The 21,999-nt window shown below is 35.3% G+C and overlaps 2 protein-coding genes and 1 non-coding gene across 5 annotated transcripts; all 3 read right to left on the bottom strand.

Moving 5' to 3' along the window:
* Positions 111-7,591, bottom strand: LOC105155730. 3 transcript variants are annotated; one of them, XM_020691830.1, is made up of 13 exons: positions 7,551-7,591; positions 6,216-6,309; positions 5,651-5,777; positions 4,158-5,382; positions 3,829-4,017; positions 3,622-3,750; positions 3,335-3,472; positions 2,741-2,899; positions 2,286-2,644; positions 2,158-2,197; positions 1,879-2,055; positions 1,359-1,650; positions 111-1,201 (listed from the first exon to the last, which is right to left on the bottom strand). In XM_020691830.1, the coding sequence occupies exons 4-9, from the start codon at positions 4,901-4,903 to the stop codon at positions 2,419-2,421; spliced, it is 1,587 nt and encodes a 528-aa protein (XP_020547489.1). In that variant the 5' UTR covers positions 4,904-5,382; positions 5,651-5,777; positions 6,216-6,309; positions 7,551-7,591; the 3' UTR covers positions 111-1,201; positions 1,359-1,650; positions 1,879-2,055; positions 2,158-2,197; positions 2,286-2,418. The 3 variants fall into 3 exon arrangements, with proteins under 3 accessions (XP_020547489.1, XP_020547490.1, XP_020547491.1); XM_020691831.1 differs by having other exon boundaries at positions 4,158-5,330; XM_020691832.1 differs by lacking the exon at positions 7,551-7,591 and having other exon boundaries at positions 6,216-6,376.
* Positions 5,647-21,293, bottom strand: LOC105155903 (zinc finger protein VAR3, chloroplastic-like). The gene is made up of 8 exons (XM_011071887.1): positions 20,863-21,293; positions 20,131-20,248; positions 18,688-18,968; positions 18,216-18,314; positions 17,561-18,112; positions 15,036-15,126; positions 6,216-6,309; positions 5,647-5,777 (listed from the first exon to the last, which is right to left on the bottom strand). Exons 1-8 carry the CDS (start codon positions 21,291-21,293, stop codon positions 5,647-5,649), a joined length of 1,797 nt encoding a protein of 598 aa, XP_011070189.1.
* On the bottom strand, positions 8,392-8,472 carry TRNAL-AAG. The gene has a single exon. It is a non-coding gene; the product is annotated as a tRNA-Leu (tRNA).

The following is a 21,999-nucleotide window of genomic DNA, read 5'->3' as shown; positions in this document are numbered from 1 at the left end:
TTCAGCCCCTGGTTTTCTTTGTTTTGTTATTTGTATAACATCAGTTTGAAAACCAGTATTCCTCCACCACGTGCACCGTGCTGCTAATATTATATATATATATATATACGTATATATATTGCGAATTTTGGGTGTATTTCCATAGTTTATATGGTAGTTTCTTTATTTTTTTTCAATATATTTGTTATCAATGAGAAGCTGTTGGACATTTTTGATGATTTCCACCGGTACGATGATTCGCATGACTCAATGTGGTAACTTCATGAAAAATATAAGCTAGTTGCTAATATGAGATAGCTCTCATTTAACCATAACGAAAAGTTCAGATAAAACTGAGATCTTAATCGCGCTTGACCATGATGATCAATGATTTGTTCAAGTCAAAATATTCAGGAAATAGAATTTCTTGGGATTTCTTAAAAATAAAACGAGTATAGATTTAGAGAAACAAAAAATTGACTATTTTTTTATTTCTCTAGATGGGTAATAGAAAAAAAATTATTTTTTTTAAAATTCATCATCTAGGAAAGTGCGCATGTCCTAAAAGCAAAACTCAAATGCAAAAATGAAAACGCCGACTCCTCCATAGCCGACCGATATTTCAGGCCAGAGGATGACTCAACTGCCAAGCATTTGATGTCCTGAAGAATTAGTTGGATTTCCCAATCCGCCTGTGTTAACAAAAGGATATGCCAGAAAGGAAGGTGATGAAGTGTTTAATTAAATCCACAGCCTAAACTCGTTTTTCACGAACAACAACCAACTTTGATTCTTTCATGATAAAATATGTGGAAGAAGTTGAGTAAAATTAAGTAGTGTGTAAGCATGTGTCTCAATCAACATCAAGTCCCAAGGGCCACCCCCAATGGTTAGTTCCGAGATGAACCTCACGTTCGAGTTTCATTCGCTGCGTGTGTACTAAAAAAAAGTTGTCTTTTGGTCAATATCGGGATTATATACGAAGTGAACTTTTTATATTTATACACGTTACGGCTGAATATTCCCGTGTCTAATTGGCTAGGTTATCACTTTGCCTCTTTCTGAAATTCCAAAGCTTGGAATAGAAAGGACGGCTGCTCTCCAGTTAGGAAACAAATCTAATGAGTAGTACCATGTTGAAGATGCTCAAATGCTTGAAAGAAGTTGGAAAGTAGACTCAGTTTCCTCAGATCATCGATCCAAAGGCTGCTAGCAGGTTCACCTGAAAGTCATATTTTGTGTTGAGTTGCAAATTTAGATCAGTTTGATGTAAATGTTCGCATATCAAAAGATTTCACTAGCCAACTCCAATAAAGATGCACATTTTTGCAAGTGCATCTGCATGCGTGTTTATGTGTGTAGAGGGGAAGAGGCGCTACCTTCATATGGAAAATAATTGCCGTGGCTGATGTGATTTCATTTGCTGTTCAGCGTTAATCTGGCAAAAAAATCCTGAGCTGCATGAATGTTTTCTGCAGTGAAGGTTCAAACAATGTGTATTGTCATGTATTATGAAAATTGAACCCATAAAAGCTACACGGTAGAAGGTTTGAAGGATATTTTCTCCTCAGAAAGGGGATTGTTGAGTAACAGCAGCTTATTGCTGTTCACAACAGCTCGAACCAATATTTCTTTTGCCTCGTCGTGTTTCTCCCTTAGCATGTTGCAAAGCTGCAAAAAGAAAAAGTACATCAATCATGCATCCTGCTCTTGCATTAGTGTCAGGAATGTCGTAGAGTATAATTTATTTTAGTTAAGGTGAGTGAACCAGTTGCGGTAAAATGATCTTTAAGTAACTGAGTAACTGGCATGCAGGATTAAAAGACAAAATGAAATACATCAGATGTTTTCCAACTTCTACAAAACCAGCAAAGCTAGAGAAAGAGAATGAATTCTTACATCATCAAGTTCCTTGCCATAAGCTTCAGCCTTGTTAATGTTGCTACCATTTTCAATCGAGAATGGCATCTCAAATCCTTTAATCTTCACGTCGTGGGAAATATGAGAGGTAGAGATTTGGCAATTGCTAATTGAACTTTTGATGCCGGCATCTTCCATGTTATTGTGGTTGGATACCTATTAGTTGAAAAAACAATATTCCATAATGTTTATCTAGAAGGACATTTTACTTTTTAATCGACGCTCCCTGAATTGACACCTTGACTAATGAACACATACCTTTTTGTCAAGAACCTTTGCTGATGCTTCCACAAATTTTCTGCAGATTCCACAAATAATCATTCACTAGAATAAAATCCAGAAAGTGACATTTGTATAAGTTATGAAAGGAATGGATTAACATCAACCTGATTGAATTTGGTGATTGGGAAAGACGTTTAGATGGATGTAAGGCAATAATACCTGCAGTATCCTCCTGTTGCAGGAAAATGTCATGGGAAATATACAAGTCTATATTATGCATAATTTAGTTAGATATCTTTATTGATTGATTATGTCGTTGCTAAAGATCTCAAGCTCATTGGCAAAACTGAACATTATGGGAAAGAGAGATGACGTTACTCCCATTGTTTTTCGCTTCATAGATAGGATACCAGCTGATTGATTCCGCAAGTTCGGAAAATGGGCAAAAACCCTGTTGCGACTAATATTTCCTACTGATTTGGTATCTCTCTCGATTGGGAACTTTGTAGAATCAAGGTTTAAACTGAAAGTCCAATATTCAAAAGATGACCTTCATCAATGAATATAATCCTCCATCTAAACCATATCTAGAATCATGAAGATTTGAAGATTAACTTACCCTGAAAGTTTCAGTCCATGTTGATTAATGGTCTTCTTACTATTATCAATTGAAGAAAGCTTCTGTTTATCCGCAGTTTTCTTTATAGTTGGAATAGATACCAAAGAAGCAGCATTGCCACTACTTTGTGCTGCTTTTTTGTTGACCTCCATGCTTGAACTGGGAAAGGCAGCACAAGAGCAAAGCTAAACCAATTAAAGTCACATTCTTCATAAATTGTTAGATTTCAGCAAAACAATCTTTTGTTGCTGGTACTACATCTAGGTTTAAAATCATATAACTTAGTATGATGATGACTGAAACGACAATAAGTTCAGATGATGTATATTGACAATAGAAAATCAGTTAAAAATGAATACTAAGAAGATATCAAATGAAATTTCTTGAATCTTAGTATCAACACGTTTCTGGTGCAAAGTAGGTGTATAGGTAACACTTTGTTAGTACCTCTTAAGAAACAAGATTATGCTACAATAAAGAATCATGTATACAGCTTGAGAATGTGTGACTTGAATTTGATTTCTGGGAGTCATTATCTGTTTTTCAGCGAAGCTCAAAAGTCTATAGTAGATTGTCCCGAAGAGAATAACTGACCTCAGAGTATCTAGATTTTCTGGACTTGTTTCTCTTTGCCTCATAGCAGATTTTGTTTTTATCATATCCTTGCTTTCCAAAGTAGAAGAATCACTTAATTTTTTCCCAATCTGCAACCCAATAACGCCAGGCACATCACTGCACAATGTTAAACCAAAGGCATCGTTGTTGGATTACAAAAATTATACTTCTTATCATTCTCAACATCCACATTCCTATTCAGTTTATCACCGAAAGAAAATATAAACTTTAATTGAACATAAATTTGAATCTGGGTTGAGCCTTACCAACAAGTCTTTGGACCCTCGCAGCTCTCCTGACTTTGTACCTGGGAAAGTTCCCTCCTCAATGGTGGTTTAGAATGTTGCAGTGGAAGGGAAACTAGTTTTCTATCACTCTGATTATTATCCCAGTCCCTGTTAACATACAAGACAAAATTATCCGAGACTGAACACTTCACAGAGTTACTTTGAATTATTAACATGGCAGATTACCTTCCTTGAACTAGACTAGGTAGACTGAGACCCATCTTCTTTTTACTACTTAATGAGGAAAATGTTGTCTGGGTTGACGCCTTCTGCACGGTATATTCAGTTTTCTCTGACTGAGAAAAGTATCTTGAGCAGGTAACGAGGGGTTCACTTCTCTTCTCTGCATCTTTCTCAGAGAGATCAGCTGGTTGACTGCACTATGTATGGTAAATAGTAATCAAACACTACAGGTAACTTTCAGGAGTTTCAAGATTACCATTGCCAAAAAACTGAAATTCATTTTCATAAAAGCACCCGTTGCTGGTAGAAATTTTCAGTTTACTTAATCTGACCTGACCAAGGGTAACTTGCAGATCTCTGAAGCAGGTTCCCGTTTCTCCCTTCCAGATGGTGTGTCACAGGATATCCCTGGTACAGCATTAGTGGTACAAGAATTTGCAAAAAGTGAATTAGCTTGACCTGGTTCTGTTCTTTCTCTATTGCCTCTCACATGATCTTCAACGAAAACCAGACTCTTTGCACCATCATCCTTCTCTGAGATTGCAAAAGTCTGGAGGGGTTCTGAGTTATCAGACATTCTATGTTTGTAATTACTAGTTGAACCAGCAATTGATCGCTCATCAGTATTTTTTTCTTTTTCTCCACTTGAGCCAGTTGCCTTTGTATCCATGAAATCAACCACGTCTGATGAATTACCTCCACCTGGCTCATTCTTGGAGAGATAAGCAGATGACAAATCCTGAATGACATCATTCTCAGCAGAAGCTTGAAGATCAACTGACTCTGGGAAAATCAATTTTTCAGATGGACTGATTTTTGGTAGCTCCCTGGAAGCAATTGTTGCCTCTGGAAGGCTTTTTGTTTTATCAGATGTAGCTTCCTCAAAAGCAGATGCCTGTTCTGCAGTAACAGCATCATCCATTGCCAAATTCGGAAGGCAAATTTCCCTTGTCGATTCAAGATCTGTTGCTCCTCCAACTAGACTATCCATGTCAAAAGTAATCTTGGTCCCTGGTGAAGATGGCTTCATGGGCCTATCTTCTAAGTTGTTCACATTTTCAAGTAGATTCATGTGCATAGAACCTTCCTTATCTTGACACCCACTTCCATTCAGGGAACTGCCTCTGTTATTTTTGTCTTTCTGAGCTTTTGGCTCTTCTTTTGTTAAGCTTGACTCAAAACTGAAAGTTTCCAACCTAGACCCAGGCCCACTGTTAGTGCAGGTAAGCTTATTATAGGATGACCTCAACAAAATGGAGCGTGAAACACATCCATACAATAAAAGAATTTTGAAGGAGTATCAGCTTTTGCACACTCACTCATCAAAATCAAATGCAAAAGCAAAACGATCATTCTTTCCTTTATCCTTTCCGGCAGATGATTCTTCAGGCTACTCCTTGGATTTTCCATCTTTTTTAAGTGGTGGGGAGATATCCAGATCTGTGATATCCATATTGAAAGATGGTATCTTTCCAAAATCACCGTCCAAATTAAAATCCATATCCCTGAAGTTTTGATAGCAATTTCGTTAGGCCTAAGAGTAGTGACTTTCTTCAGCTGCAAAGCACATCGTATTTTTGCAACTATTAGTTATGACTAACTTCAACAGGAGGACAAAATCAGAGATATTCGGGAAATACACAATTTAACAAGATGAAGGAGCACAGCAATACTCCAGGAAATTTAGCCCTCAAAGCCCAGACACCAACTAAACACAGCAAAACCATAATAGCTTCCACGAAAATTATTAAAGCTCCAAAAACATCAAACTACCTCCCAAATCAATGAGCTCATGAAAGAAGCTAATGCATTTCGTAAACCTTACGCTTTGTCAAAGTCAAATGATTTTTTATTGCCCTTGGTAACTGGCGTAAGGTCAAAATCCATTTCATCCCCTTGTGCTATTGACATTGATTTCCACGAACTAAGGAAGTCCTTTCCAATGTCCAGATCTGCGTTAAGCATAACAAGGAACAGAACGGGTTTATCTCAGACGACGTTGAAATAATATTTACAGCAAACATATACTAGCAGCAATTAAATAAATGGTATAAGGATATATATAGGGTTCCCAGGTTCCATGTCAGAAGTCACCACAAGGCATTTTGCAGTTAGGATTTTAGTTCATCCTTATTTAGCTTCAATTCCTAATTTCCCAAATAAATTTGCATGCCATCTGAGGCTGAAAGTGGCTTTTATGTGCTCTCTATCAGTTCCATCTCATCTAACGTTACTTACTAAGATTTGGAAAGGAAAGAGACCTCTACTTTTTTTCCTCTCGGAAACAAAACCAACAATAGATTTGATGTACCAACTGTCTGACTGAGCAATCAGCAGAAAAATCCTTATACTTTCAATAAAATATAATAAACAAGTACGGATGATAATACCTAGCAAGGAATTTTTCTCCTTCAAACTGACAGAAGAAGAATCTTTCTTCTGAGACTCTGCCATCTCAGTCTGCAGTTGCTGATGCTTTTTGCTCTGCAAGAAACGAGCATTCCGTTTGAAAGTGAAATACAACAGGACAATGAAAAGTCTCAGAGCTTGAAGAAGTCACAGAAATCCATCAGATTGGAGGTCATGTAGTTTATACAGCAAAAATGTTCAGGATTGATCTGCCAAAGAGTTATAAACAATATGATAAAGTGCATTCAGTTCTGGCACAAATGATTCACTATTTCTGACATGATACACTCCAGTTTGAAATCTCAATAAACCCTTAAATCTGAAGCAGTTATAAAAGCCCCAAAATGGACAACACTGATGTTGCTTCACACGTAATCAAAAGAGGAGTGATGGAGCAGAGATTAAAGACAAAATTGGATCTTCTCACTTTAAGGAAAGTCCCAGTAGTGACTAAAAAAGGGAGTGTAAGCACTCACCATGAACCTCACCTCTAGTTCATGTTACCTTCCCCAAACTCCATGTTCAAGGCTTCTACTGATCAATCTGGATTTATTCCCTATACTTTGGTTTTGCAAACTTGATGGGTCTAATCCTAGAGCTTAGGGAAGAAATGTAATAAGTAGTTCAAACAGTTAACAGAATTCCCAAGTCGTTTACTTGCTTGCTACCAAGCAGTAAACAGGAATCAACTGTTGAAGCCTTAGCCAAATAGACAAATAGTTATCCCATAGTGAGCGCTCATCAAAAGGTCCATAGTCTCATAGACACTGGCACTACAAACTGCTTCCAAGATGAGGAAGCAGCAAAGAAAATTCTCAATTCTCCTTCATTCAACTCATTATATTCCAGAAATCGTGTGGAAAATTATCTGTCCAATTACCAAGTAAAACAGAGGATTCTGTAATGGCAGGAAATAAAAAACTACTGCAACATAAGAAAATCAACCACATCCAATCAGCTCCAGCCATCACTTTCCATAAAAGAAACTAAAACATACGACATTTAAACGGATTCTAGACGGTTGGACAAAATAATACCCAGAATATTAACGAGAAGCAAAACCAAATAGCAGATCTGATATACCAACTTAAAGGTCAACTATCCGATAATCCTTGCACTTTTGCGTTAAAGAAACTGTAATTCTCACGCCGCAAGCAAAATCGTTCGATTCGTCAATCGTAACGTAACTTCTTATATGATTGAAAATATATCACCGAGTGAAATCGCACGATTGTTTCAACTGGTAGTCAAAATTGATAAAATCACTGCGTGCATAATCAGCATTAACTATAAATAACATAGAGAGAGAGAGAGACCTTGATTGGAGGCTGTTGAAGCTGGAAAGCTCCCGGGAGAGAGAAACGCGCTAAAAGTATTTTGAAGTGCAGGGGGTTTATATAAACACGACAAGGGCAAAACAGGAATTTAAAGAGGGGCTGAGCCCAGAAAGAATGAATTCGGTACTTAGGCCCGGTCTAATCATCAACATCCGTTTCAATTTGGGCTGATCCGGCCTACACAGGCACGGACCGGCCCATACTCGCTAAGTTTAAAAACTTTTCAGAACAGCTCATATGACTTATATCAATTATATATTTATGAATATTATTTTGATACAAAAATTTAAGTAATAATCCGTCAATTATTTATTTTTGCAAAATAAAAAAAAACACATATCTGCTAAATTTTTATTTGAAGTCAAACTAATATGTATTGTTTATGAAAATATTTTAAACGCAGAATATGTCAAGAAATAGCAGTTATTTAATTCTAATTTCTTTTTTTATCATTTTACCAATGATATATGTCAAGCATTTTATAAATTTTTAACATCTTATTTTATTCAAATACTTTAAGAATTTTTTTCAAAAATAAAATCCAACATTTTATAAACTCCAAAAACAACTTAGCCAAACACCTCCTCCATAAGAGATGAGTAATGGATACAATTGCAGTGATTGGATGATACTTGAACAAGAGGGGAAAGAAAGCCAACTGGCTTCCGGAACGCCTGCCCACAATGCAGAGGAAATTTGTGAAGAAATTAATTAAAGTGAGTATTCTGTGTTGGAAAATACTAGCAAATCGCTGCTGATTGTTACTTCCTAACTAACAAGACAAAAGAAAGAAATAAAATAAGTTCACTCACATCTATTGTGTGGAGAGTGGGATTTGAACCCACGCCCTTTCGGACCAGAACCTTAATCTGGCGCCTTAGACCAACTCGGCCATCTCCACGTTTCAGTCTATTGTTGTACAATTATTTAATTCTTGTGTGCATCATATACAGAACAAAACTGGGAAAAATAGAGATATAGACACTCCTAAAAGAGCTAACAACAAATAACGAAAAGTAAACTCTCAACATCACAAACACCAAGAAATAAAGCAATACAGATCATTTCAAAGCACTTTCAATTAAACACCAACCTTCAATTCAACAAGGAACATAAGAAAACATAAATTTGAGCTCCCAAAAAACATCAACTTCAAACCATGTTCCAACTAAAACCAAATAAGAGAAAATTGAAGCAAATGGAAACAAACATCAGCACAAAAGAAACTGATGTGGCTAGAGACTAAGTAAAGGATTTCAGGGAAAAAAATACCCTCGGCACACAAATGCTTTCCAAATCTAGTGTTGGTAGAAAGAGAATTTTTTTAGAGAGTTGGGATAATTAGTTGTCTCGCGAACTTGGTTTAAAAAAATAATAAATGGGGTATTTATAGTGAGTTTTATAGAACCACAATGTATGTATTTATTGTGTGTTGCATGTAATTTGTACGAGAGTAAGCAATTATAGAAAAGAAAACAGGTTGATTTGAATGCATGGGAGTGGGAAGGTGAGTTGGCCAACCGGAGACTTCGGCGGCTGCAGAGCGGTGGTGCATAGTTGCTTAAGGGGGGGCGACCTCGAATGCTCAGCCACACCCACTATCCCGAGGCACTAAAGCAATTATAGAAAAGAAAACAGGTGATTTTGAGACTTCAACTGCTGCGGTGGCGCGTAGTCGCTTCGAGGAGGCTCAGCCACCCAGCCAGCTGGGGAGGGCCAACTCCACCAGCTCGAGTGGGCAGGTCGTCCCAACGTGCAGAGCACTCCTCTATTCGGGTCAAACGCGAAGTGTGTGGGAATCAACGGAAGTATTTAGTAGGTTATCCACCTTATCACATGGGAACGATTAGGAGATGATGGCGTCTCTTCCTCGAGACAACAATCATCCAAGCGGCGAAGGAAGTCTCTTTAGGGCTCGCCTCGAGGTGCTCGACCTCCAATTTCTCCTTAGGGCTCTTCTCCTCGATGACATGTCTCTAAGAGGAAGTAATCCTTAGTGAGATGACACTTCTATGTAAGGGTGCTCGAACTCCCTTTTCCCCTTAGGGTTTTCCTCCTCAAGACCTCCCCTCTCCTTTTAGGCCTCTCTTTCTTGAGATAGACACGTTTTTGGATGAGGAGGTCTCCCCGAGACAACACTCCTCCAAGATGTGGAGGTTGCTCGACCTTCCCTCCTGTTAGGGCGCTCATCCTCGAGGACCTTAGGGGAGACGAGGGGGTGTAGTTATTTTTCTTCGTACTTAAAAATATTTTATTACTTGAGATGACTTTCTTCCGACTCATATGGTCGAAAATTTTGGCAAGTAATTTGTTTGAATCAAGTGAAACCAACAATTTAAAAAAACTAAATGGAACAAAAGAAATCAAGTAATTAAAAGAAAACTCATGATCATAACAATTAATCAAAGCACAAGAAATCAAATCCACTTAACCAATACAAATATAATAAACCAAATTGCACAAGATACCCACAATCACATAAACCAATTAGAACACAAAAGATCAAATAATTAGGAACTCCACACAATCAAGTAGTTAGACTAATTACTAAACTCATGATCACAACAATTAATCAAACCACAAGAAATCAAATCCACTAAACCAATTCAAATAATTAACCAAATTGCACAAGACACACACAATCACATAAACCAATTAGAACACAAAAGATCAAATCATTAGGAACTACACAATCAAAAAAATATTAATCCAAAATTCAAATATTTAAGTCAAGTGCAATGAAATCAAAAATCACATAAACTAACTAGAATAGGAACACCAAAATATCAAATCCAAGAAACTAATCAAATAATTAAGTCAAGTTGCACAAGAGAACCACTACCACATAAATTAATTAGAAAACAAAGGATCAAATAATAATTACAAAATGCTCAATTACAGAAATTAATCAGAACATAAAAATAGAAATCCAAGAAACCAATTCAAATAATTAAGCCACGTTCACAAGAAACCCACAAGCACAAAAAGTAATTACAACATGAAAAATCAAATAACTAGAAAAGTCACAATATCACAGAAGTTAATCAAACCACAAAAAATCAAATCCAAAAACCAATTCAAAAAATTAAGTCAAGTTGCACAAGAAACCCACAATCGCATAAACTAACTAGAACATAAACTAATTTAGATCAAGTACCAACTAGAACCACATAATAGAAAAAATGAAGCACATGGAAACAAGGATCCAAAAAGAAATGTACATTAAATCCTAGTACCCCAAAAAACCCTGTCGTAACTTCAACCAGATATATTCTTGAGGTCCTCAAGCAGAAAGGGCAGCTTGGATTATATGGAAATAGAAACACCCTAACCACTTGCATGTTCTGAAACCTGCAGCAGAAAAACCCCAATCCTTGTACAAAGACTTTAAGATAAGGATATTCCATACAGTCAAACTTTAAATAGCTCTGTAGGAACATACAAATAAGTACAACATGAAGATGTTAATTTTACAAAAGTAGTGCACTGGAGGCGAAAAGTTACCGTGTTGCAGATAGAGAGCATTAAACTGACACTAGTTTGAAGTCTGAAAACATTCAGTCTAGGACAATTTGTTGTACAAGAACAATAATGTACCTTAATCAAAACATTTTTCCTTGAGAAGATCACTCCTCCAAACATTCTTTGAGGTTGGCACAACCGCATGCTGTGAAACACCCTGACACACCTGCAGAAAAACTCCGATCCTTATACAAAGACTTCAGATAAGGATATACAATACAATGAAACTTAAAATAGCTGTATAGGTACATAAAAATAAGTGCGACATGTAGAAGTTAATTTACAGAAATAATGCACTAGGGGAGAAAAAATATCATGTTGCAGATAGAGAAAAGTATCGAAACAAGTTTGAAGTTTGAGAACCTGCCGTCTAGGACAATTTATTCTGCCAGAACAAAAATGCCACATTTGCTTCGTATGAGCTGCACATCAACATCTTCAAAAGACAAGAAAGGCATCTCTCAGGTATTAAAGCATCCACAGCATTCTCATTATGCTACATAAAAGAACAAATAATTAGAAGATGCGCACAGTCACAAAAAGAAATTAAAATTCAAAAAGCCACAGTCGCAGAAATTAATTTGAACAAACTTATCAAAGTCACAAAAAGAAATTAAAATTCAAGAAGCCACAGTCGCAGAAATTAATTTGAACAAACTTATCAAATCCAAGGAACCCATTCAAATTTGAACCCATCCAAGGAACAATAATGTACCTTAATCAAAACATTTTTCCTTGAGAAGACCACTCCTCCAAACATTCTTTGAGGTTGGCACAACCGCATGCTGTGAAACACCTTGACACAACTGCAGAAAAACTCTGATCCTTATACAAAGACTTCAGATAAGGATATACAATACAATGAAACTTAAAATAGCTGTATAGATACATAAAAATAACTGCGACATGTAGAAGTTAATTTACAGAAATAATGCACTAGGGGAGAAAAATATCATGTTGCAGATAGAGAAAAGTACCGAAACAAGTTTGAAGTTTGAGAACCTGCCGTCTAGGACAATTTATTCTGCCAGAACAAAAATGCCACATTTGCTTCGTATGAGCTGCACATCAACATCTTCGAAAGACAAGAAAGGCATTTCGCAGGTATTAAAGCATCCACAGCATTCTCATTATGCTACATAAAAGAACAAATAATTAGAAGATGCGCACAGTCACAAAAAGAAATTAAAATTCAAGAAGCCACAGTCGCAGAAATTAATTTGAACAAACTTATAAAAGTCACAAAAAGAAATTAAAATTCAAGAAGCCACAGTCGCAGAAATTATTTTGAACAAACTTATCAAATCCAAGGAACCCATTCAAATTGTGCACAAATATTAAAATCAGAAGTAACAGAAAACAAAAATCAATCATAAGAAAACTCAATTTCAAGAAGCCAAAGTTGCAGAAATTACTTTGTACAAACTTATCAAATCCAAGAAACCCACTCAAATTGCACAAATATCAAACATATGTAACAGAGAACAAAAATCAATCATATTCAAATTCAAGAAGCCACAATCACATAAACTAAATGGAACACAAAAAGATCAAATAATTAGAAAATCCACGATCACAACAATTAATTAACACAAGAAATCAAAACTAACCAAGTTGCACAAGACACCAACAATCACATAAAATAACTAGAACACAGAAGTTAAAGAATCACAACCGAACAATATCACGCCAATATTTAAATCAAGTTGCATCACCATATACCACATCAAGATCAACTAATTAGAAGAGGAAAATTCAAGAATTACAACCGAAAGGGAAAAATCCAAGAATCACAAACAAAATTCAAATACATACAAGAAATACAATTGAAAAGACAAATCCAAAAAAGCGATTCAAATAATCAAGTGAAACCCACAATCACATAAACTAAATGGAACACAAAAAAGATCAAATAATTAGAAAATCCACGAACACAACAAGTAATTAGATCACAGATATCAAATCCACTAAAACAATTCAAATAACAAACCAAATTGCACAAGACACCCACAATCACATAAAGTAACTAGTACAAACAGAAGATCAAATTGTTAGGAGCTTAATCAGAACACAAAAATACAAATCCTGAAACCAATTCAAATAATTAAGCAAGTTGCACATGAAATCCAAAATCACATGAACTTGAACAGCAAAGATCAAATCAAATAATTAGAAGAGGCACTCAATCACAAACATTAATCAGAACACAAAAATACCAAATCCAAGAAATATAATCAAATAATCAAGTCAAGTTGCACAATACACCCACAATCTCATACATTAAATACAAAGGATCAAATAATTAGAAAATGAAATTAATCACACAGAAAGACAAAGAAGTAACCAATTCAAATAATTAAGTCAAGTTGCACAAAAAACCCACAAATGACATAAAGTAATTACAACACGCAATATCAAATAACTAGAAAGCTCATTATCACAACAATTAATCAAAGCACAAAAAATCAAATCCACCAAACCAATTCAAATAATTAAACCAAATTGTTCAACTAAATGGAATACAAAAGTATAGAAAATCCATGATCACAACAATTAATCAAAGCACAAGAAATCAAATCCACCAAACCAATTCAAATAATTAACCAAATTGCACAAGACACCCCCACAATCACATAAACCAATGCAAAAGATCAAATAATTAGGAACTACACAATCAAGTTATTAGAAAACTCATGATCAAAACAATTAATCAAAGCACAAGAAATCAAATCCACTTAACCAATTCAAATATAATAAATCAAATTGCACAAGATACCCACAATATATAAACCAATTAGAACACAAATGATCAAATGATTAGGAACTCCACACAATCAAGTAATTGGACTAATTAGAAAGCTCATGATCACAACAATTAATCAAAGCACAAGAAATCAAATCCACTAAACCAATTCGAATAATTAACCAAATTGCACAAGACACCCACAATCACATAAACCAATTAGAACATAAAAGATCAAATCATTAGGAACTACACAATCACAAAAATATTAATCCAATATTTATAATTAAGTCAAGCGCAATGAAATCAAAAATCACATAAACTAACTAGAATAGCAAAGATCAATTAATAAGAAAATGCACGATCACATAAATTAATCGGAACACCAAAATATCAAATCCAAGAAACTAATCAAATAATTAAGTCACAAGAGAACCACTACCACATAAATTAATTAGAAAACAAAGGATCAAATAATAATTACAAAATGCTCAATTACAGAAATGAATCAGAACATAAAAATAGAAATCCAAGAAACCAATTCAAATAATTAAGCCACGTTCACAAGAAACCCACAAGCACAGAAATTAATTTACAACATGAAAAATCAAATAACTAGAAAAGACAAAAATATCACAAAAGTTACTCAAACCACAAAAAATCAAATCCAAAAATCAATTCAAAAAATTAAGTCAAGTTGCACAAGAAACCCACAATTACATAAACTAACTAGAACATAAACTAATTTAGATCAAGTACCAATTAGAACCACATAATAGAAAAAATGAAGTACATGGAAACAAGGATCAAAAAAGAAAAGAACATTAAATCCTAGCACCCCAAAAAACCCTGTCGTAACTTCAACCAGATATATTCTTGAGGTCCTCAAGCAGAAAGGGCAGCTTGGATTATATGGAAATAGAAACACCCTAACCACTTGCATGTTCTGAAACCTGCAGCAGAAAAACCCCAATCCTTGTACAAAGACTTTAAGATAAGGATATTCCATACAGTCAAACTTTAAATAGCTCTGTAGGAACATACAAATAAGTACAACATGAAGATGTTAATTTTACAAAAGTAGTGCACTGGAGGCGAAAAGTTACCGTGTTGCAGATAGAGAGCATTAAACTGACACTAGTTTGAAGTCTGAAAACATTCAGTCTAGGACAATTTGTTGTACAAGAACAATAATGTACCTTAATCAAAACATTTTTCCTTGAGAAGACCACTCCTCCAAACATTCTTTGAGGTTGGCACAACCGCATGCTGTGAAACACCCTGACACACCTGCAGAAAAACTCCGATCCTTATACAAAGACTTCAGATAAGGATATACAATACAATGAAACTTAAAATAGCTGTATAGGTACATAAAAATAAGTGCGACATGTAGAAGTTAATTTACAGAAATAATGCACTAGGGGAGAAAAAATATCATGTTGCAGATAGAGAAAAGTATCGAAACAAGTTTGAAGTTTGATAACCTGCCGTCTAGGACAATTTATTCTGCCAGAACAAAAATGCCACATTTGCTTCGTATGAGCTGCACATCAACATCTTCAAAAGACAAGAAAGGCATCTCTCAGATATTAAAGCATCCACAGCATTCTCATTATGCTAAATAAAAGAACAAATAATTAGAAGATGCGCACAGTTACAAAAAGAAATTAAAATTCAAGAAGCCACAGTTGGAGAAATTAATTTGAACAAACTTATCAAATCCAAGGAACCCATTCAAATTGTGCACAAATATCAAAATCAGAAGTAACAGAAAACAAAAATTAATCATAAGAAAACTCAATTTCAAGAAGCCAAAGTTGCAGAAATTACTTTGTACAAACTTATCAAATCCAAGAAACCCACTCAAATTGCACAAATATCAAACATATGTAACAGAGAACAAAAATCAATTATATTCAAATTCAAGAAGCCACAATCACATAAACTAAATGGAACACAAAAAGATCAAATAATTAGCCACGATCACAACAATTAATTAACACAAGAAATCAAAACTAACCAAGTTGCACAAGACACCAACAATCACATAAAATAACTAGAACATAGAAGTTAAAGATCACAACCGAACAATATCATGCCAATATTTAAATCAAGTTGCATCACTATATACCACATCAAGATCAACTAATTAGAAGAGGAAAATTCAAGAATTACAACCAAAAGTGAAAAATCCAAGAATCACAAATAAAATTCAAATACATACAAGAAATACAATTGAAAAGACAAATCCAAAAAAGCGATTCAAATAATCAAGTGAAACCCACAATCACATAAACTAAATGGAACACAAAAAAGATCAAATAATTAGAAAATCCACGAACACAACAAGTAATTAGAACACAGATATCAAATCCACTAAAACAATTCAAATAACAAACCAAATTGCACAAGACACCCACAATCACATAAAGTAACTAGTACACACAGAAGATCAAATTGTTAGGAGCTTAATCAGAACACAAAAGTACAAATCCTGAAACCAATTCAAATAATTAAGCAAGTTGCACATGAAATCCAAAATCACATGAACTTGAACAACAAAGATCTCATCAAATAATTAGAAGAGGCACTCAATCACAAACATTAATCAGAACACAAAAATATCAAATCCAAGAAACATAATCAAATAATCAAGTCAAGTTGCACAATACACCCACAATCTCATACATTAAATACAAAGGATCAAATAATTAGAAAATAAAATTAATCACACAGAAAGACAAAGAAGTAACCAATTCAAATAATTACGTCAAGTTGCACAAAAAACCTACAAATCACTTAAAGTAATTACAACACGCAATATCAAATAATAGAAAACTCACAATCACAGACATTAGTCCGGCCACAAAAAATAAAATACATAAACCAATTCAATAAATTAAGTCAAGTTGCACAGAAAAACCACAATCACATGAACTAACCAGAACATAGAAGAACAAATAATTAGAAGATGCGCACAATCACAAAAAGAAATTCAAATTTAAGAAGCCACAGTCGCAGAAATTACTTTGAACAACTTATCAAATCCAGAAAACCCACTCAAATTGCACAAATATCAAAACACAAGTAACAGAGAACAAAAATCGATCATAAATAAATTCAAATTCAAGAAGCCAAAGTCACAGAAATTAACGTGAACACAAACTTATCAAATTCAAGAAACCCATTCATATTGCACAAATGTCAAAATCAAAAGTAACAGAGAACAGAAATTAATCATAAAAAAATCAAATTCAAGAAACCACAGTAGCAGAATTAATTTGAACAAACTTATCAAATCCAAAAACCCATTCAAATTGCACAATATCAAAACAGAAGTAACAGAGAACAAAGTTTAGAAACAGTAAACCCTAACAAAGATAATTCACCAAAGTAGCAAAGAAAGAAGGAGAAGAAAGCTAATACAAACGCAAGGCGATGAAAGCACCGGTGCTTTGGCGAAGCCAAAACAAATGCTTGATGGAAAATCTGGTGGAATCGCCTTTGTAATTGATGTCCACAACTCGTCAATTTCTTCAATCCTTCTCCGATGCACAACCGCATTCCTTCAGGCTCTGGAGTAATCTGTGTTGTTGACAGGCTTAAGACACAGAGTGTGGAGCGGGATTTTCTTATGGTTTACGAGGTAGGTTTTTTCAAAAGAGGGGGGGAGTTTTTTTTATAATCAGTTGGTTGATCCATGGTTGTCTGTCTACTATACTTGGGAAAAATCCGCGAATGATCTTTGTTCTTTGTAGCTGCAAAACGGTTTTCTTCTTTGTGCATTGGCATCATCTGGGCGAAGTCCTTGTCTGAAATGGCAGTTGGCAGGTCTTTGGCATCATGCAGTTCCACCATCCTCTTGAACCATCTTTCTGGTGTTTCAGCTTGCTCTCTTTCTTTTTTCTGGGTATCTATCTGACTTGCTGAATTTCTCAGAAACTGAAAATTCTCACCTAAACTATGGGACTCACTACTTGTGGTGTTCTGATTCCTGACACCTGATGGGGCAGTTTCATGGGGTCCTATTTGTACCTTGTTCCCATCATCCATCTCTGAGGTTCGAGCTCTTCTCTGTCGAGGCATGATTTCAAGAAAACCTTCAATGGCAGAGGCATTATTAGTATCTCTCACATTATTCACTAGGGAAATTCTACTAAATGAGTGTTGTGCCTTCTCTTCATTCCCCAAACCAGATATAGAGTTAATGGTATTAAATAATGGTGTACATATTAAGCAAACCGAATTCCTTCCGTAGTTAAAGAAATTGCATCTGCAACAAGGAATATTGAATGTCACTGCATCATTCCAATGACTAGGTTTTGGTCTGTTATAAACTTATAGATTAAGCCTCTCTACGTTATAAAATTGCTTACTGAGGACATTCCCACTCCCCACCAGTTAGCTGTTTCTTTGGTCTGGGTTCATCACATTCGAGGCATTTCATGTTTCTTGCAAAGTTCATAAAATTGCACCTGCTCAATCAAAAAAATACAACAGTAAGCAAACATGAACTAGAATAACCATTTCGCCTCTGGATTCAAGTATCATTGGACTACAGGGCGACAAACCAATAACCAAATTTGTTTTCATGAAAGAGGAAGAATAAAGAGTGTTTCCTTAAGGGAATTATTGCTATATTCGTTTTTTCTTTTTCTTTCTAAAAAGGTGGTTTCACTTCCTCCGGGAACAGGAGAATGCATTTATATTTTGACCCACAACCAATTTAATCTTTGAGTACTGGCCACAAAATCTTCCTTTTTTCTTTTATAAACATCATACTGAAAAATCTACTCCAAGGTAAGCACAACATAAAAGATAATATGGGGGAAAAAAGACTAGTCATACTTCAGGCATATCCAGTCGCCTCTCTTCATTTCAATATTTCGTCCAAGAGGTCTGAGGATTACTTTTTGTCTACCTGACAACTGATAATCTGAGGCAGGCACATAATCTGTGGGATCTCCGCAACTTACAATGCCCAACTCTTGCAACAGATTCCGAATTGATGAGTTAACAAGTTCCCCACTGTACAGCCCATTTCTTTTGGAAGAAACAATTGGATTGCTTGCGTAACTTAGTACATATTTCATAAGATCGATAGTATTTGCTTTATCAAATTCTGAGACCTGAAATCAAAAAACAGTAATGATTTCATATAATACAAAGGAAAAAGTTGACTAGTGTTTGTAGTTTCACATGTCATAGGTATTAAAATGTTCGCATGCATGAACATAAACACACAACTAGAAAAGATCAATTGGAATTAACAATTTATTGAAGTCTTTCAAGAGAAGTACATGCTCAGTTAAGTGGAATTTTAACTTGTAAATATAAGTTAATAAATACATCGTCCCCTATTTGCTCTCACATTTTGGCAAACTAATTTTGAATAAAATTGTTTAACCACAGAACTTCTTAATGTGAATTCAAAGTATTATTTCAACCAAACTAGTACAGCCAGTTCTCATAACCGGTATGGAGCCAGCTTTGTGCATGCAGCCCCTGAAGTTGAATGGACAAGAAACTTTCATAAATGTTCAAGATTTGAGCTTGAAGTTGCAATATTGTAACAGAAAGCACTATTATAGCCAGGTTGGATTGCAGGTTGATCATATGAGATGGAAGGTCTCAAAATTGATTAGTCTTCATCCAGAACTTTTATTAAGCATTTCATAACCCTCCACCCCAAAGAAAAAGAGAAAAGGAAAGCAAAAGCAAAGGCAACAACAACAACATTAACAAATGACTGAATTCAGATTTAGCCTTTGGCATAAAATTTTGATGCTAGCTAAGCTCTTTGAAGTCATAGTGTGGTCTTGATATTTCCGTACATATGTAATCAGTTCAAGTCAAAACTCCAACTGAATGCTCTGTTTTGACTTTGCAGTCAAACAAAATGTTATCATTATATATTACATTTTTTTCCCGTCATTATTAAACACAAAAGACTTCGACAGAAGTATCTCATTGAAACTTCCCCACCAGTTAACTCTTTTGTGCCTGAGAATAAATAAACTCAGAGGAATTAATAAAAAGTACTTCTAACTGAACAACAAAAGTCGCACAGAGCTGCTCAAAGTAGGTAGGCAGCAAGTTCTGTAAAAAGGGGATTGCACTTACAAGGAATCCAAAACAAATAAGTCATAGAAACTCAATCTTAGTGGAGTCCTAGGAGTATATTAATAGTTTGTCATGATTAAAATTGGTGTTTTATACCCCTAAAATTAGTTCATTACCAAAGTGATTCAGGAATATCAACAGATGAGTAGGAAAGATTCATTTACATACATTGTCTCCGTCAGTTCCCAGAAATGCCTTCATCCTCCTTGCAATTTCTATTGCACTTTTAAACAAAAAGGGGGTCCCATTCAATACAACTGCTTCAATGTCCCTCCTTGAAAGCAATCTGATTCAACAATACATATCAAACTTAACTCAATGAGCAAATATGACACTAAGGTCGTTATATCTTTCTAGAAAGGAAGCTGAAGTCAAAATTTACATCAGTAGTAAACAGCAAGCCTTATTTTACGGTAGAAAGGAGTAGCTTGACTAAAGAGAATTTGTTTTAAGCACCTTTGCACTCGAACATAAAATTTCACATCCCAAAATTCCCGAACATGTATAAATTGAATGATAAGTGGAGTAAAAGGTGAGAAGATTCAAGACAATGATCCTATTACTTTGAATCACAATGAAGTTACAATACCATTGTTATAAGTATTCAACTTTAGTTGCTTTCACATAAATAGAAATAATAACTGATTGAAACAGGAGAAAAACCAATAATTAAGCAAAGAATTACATTTGCTAAGAACAGGAACCATCGAAACCTAAACCTTGCTCCCCCCAAAAAATTGCACTATACATGTAAAGAAAGGTCAAGAACAAGTAACCAATCAAAACAACAAACTACTTAGAGTGCAACACCTCCAAAGCAAGGTACTTAACAGAAAACAAGTAGCTTGATCATCGGAATTTTCTCTAAAAACTCAAAACGCAAACGAAACGAATTCAAACCTTAGAAGATCCGGCCGGGCCCTAGCGAATGCTAAGCATGAGGCGGCAGAGCGTACAAAATCATCGAACAATTCCTCATACACTACAAACGCGTCCTCAGGGAGGATTCGGTTGTCCGCAGGGACATGTAATCCCTGCCCATTTGACAAAATTTGGAGAAAATGTCTCCATTCGGACCACAGATGGTCGTGCTGCTGTTGAATCTGAGCGGCGGAAGAGTGGAGTAAGTATGCATCATTACCGGGTTGAGAGTGGAAAGAGTTGACTGATTGAGGAGCATGGGATTCCGTTTTGGAGAGGGAGGACAAAGTGAAGATGCTGACGGGCGAGGAAGAAAGAACAAACAGGCGGCAGCGGAAAAGGAAGAGCGATTGGTGGAAAGGCGGAAAGGGGGCCCTTAGGAGGTTCATGAGCCTGGCTGCACCGCCCATTCCGGCAGAGGGACGGTGGCTCTGCCTGTTTGGGAGAGAAAATTCAGCAGTGTCAGCTGTGGGAGTAAAACAAGATTTTACATGGGTTCAGCCCTTCTGATTATCTAACCACGCTTCTATTGCACTTTATTGTCAACAGGTAAAATCGTCATTCGAACTTCGGGTTCAGTCTAAACTTATACTATTACACTATATATATATATACATTACTTTTTTTTTTTTACCAATTTATATTTTTTTAATATTTTAATTTAATTAATGTGTATTTATTAACTTCCAAACGTATTATGTTTCATCGATATTCCAAATGTATTACATAAAATATATTTGTAGTACATTATACACCTCTAATAAAAATAAAAATCAAACATGGCACAGCATTGTACACCTCTAATAAAATTAAAATCAAACCGATCTCATCTAATTTTTCAAATACTACACTCGATATGAAATACACAAGATAATTTTACACAACGCAAGTCGTCAATTGTAGCATGAATTTAACACAAATCAATGAGTATATTTCTTAAAAAGTACAAACGCTACACTCAGTATCGAACACACCAAGTAATCAAATGATTAACGAACTTTCCACTTGTTAAAAATGACAGTATGCACGATGTGCATCAAGTGCGAACCATTCAAATTAGTGTAGTAAGCAATGACAGTATGCACGATGTGCATCAAGTGCGAACCATTCAAATTA

This window comes from Sesamum indicum, linkage group LG2 (assembly GCF_000512975.1).
Source record: "Sesamum indicum cultivar Zhongzhi No. 13 linkage group LG2, S_indicum_v1.0, whole genome shotgun sequence".
NCBI lineage: Eukaryota > Viridiplantae > Streptophyta > Magnoliopsida > Lamiales > Pedaliaceae > Sesamum > Sesamum indicum.
The sequence above is the reverse complement of the archived record's forward strand: the minus strand, read 5'-3'. Positions and strand labels throughout refer to the sequence as shown.

Excerpts from the sequence above, each read along its gene's own strand:
- LOC105155903 (XM_011071887.1), bottom strand. The coding sequence starts at position 21,293 with ATGGGCGGTGCAGCCAGGCTCATGAACCTCCTAAGGGCCCCCTTTCCG. Across the intron at positions 6,310-15,035 it reads GGAAAAATGTTTTGATTAAG|AGCAAAAAGCATCAGCAACT; the intron begins GTACATTATTGT and ends CGTTTCTTGCAG. Across the intron at positions 5,778-6,215 it reads GGAGAAAAATTCCTTGCTAG|ATCTGGACATTGGAAAGGAC; the intron begins GTATTATCATCC and ends TGCTTAACGCAG.
- LOC105155730 (XM_020691830.1), bottom strand. The coding sequence starts at position 4,903 with ATGCACATGAATCTACTTGAAAATGTGAACAACTTAGAAGATAGGCCC. Across the intron at positions 3,751-3,828 it reads CCTAGTCTAGTTCAAGGAAG|GGACTGGGATAATAATCAGA; the intron begins GTAATCTGCCAT and ends GTATGTTAACAG. Across the intron at positions 2,645-2,740 it reads CATGGACTGAAACTTTCAGG|TTTAAACCTTGATTCTACAA; the intron begins GTAAGTTAATCT and ends TTGGACTTTCAG.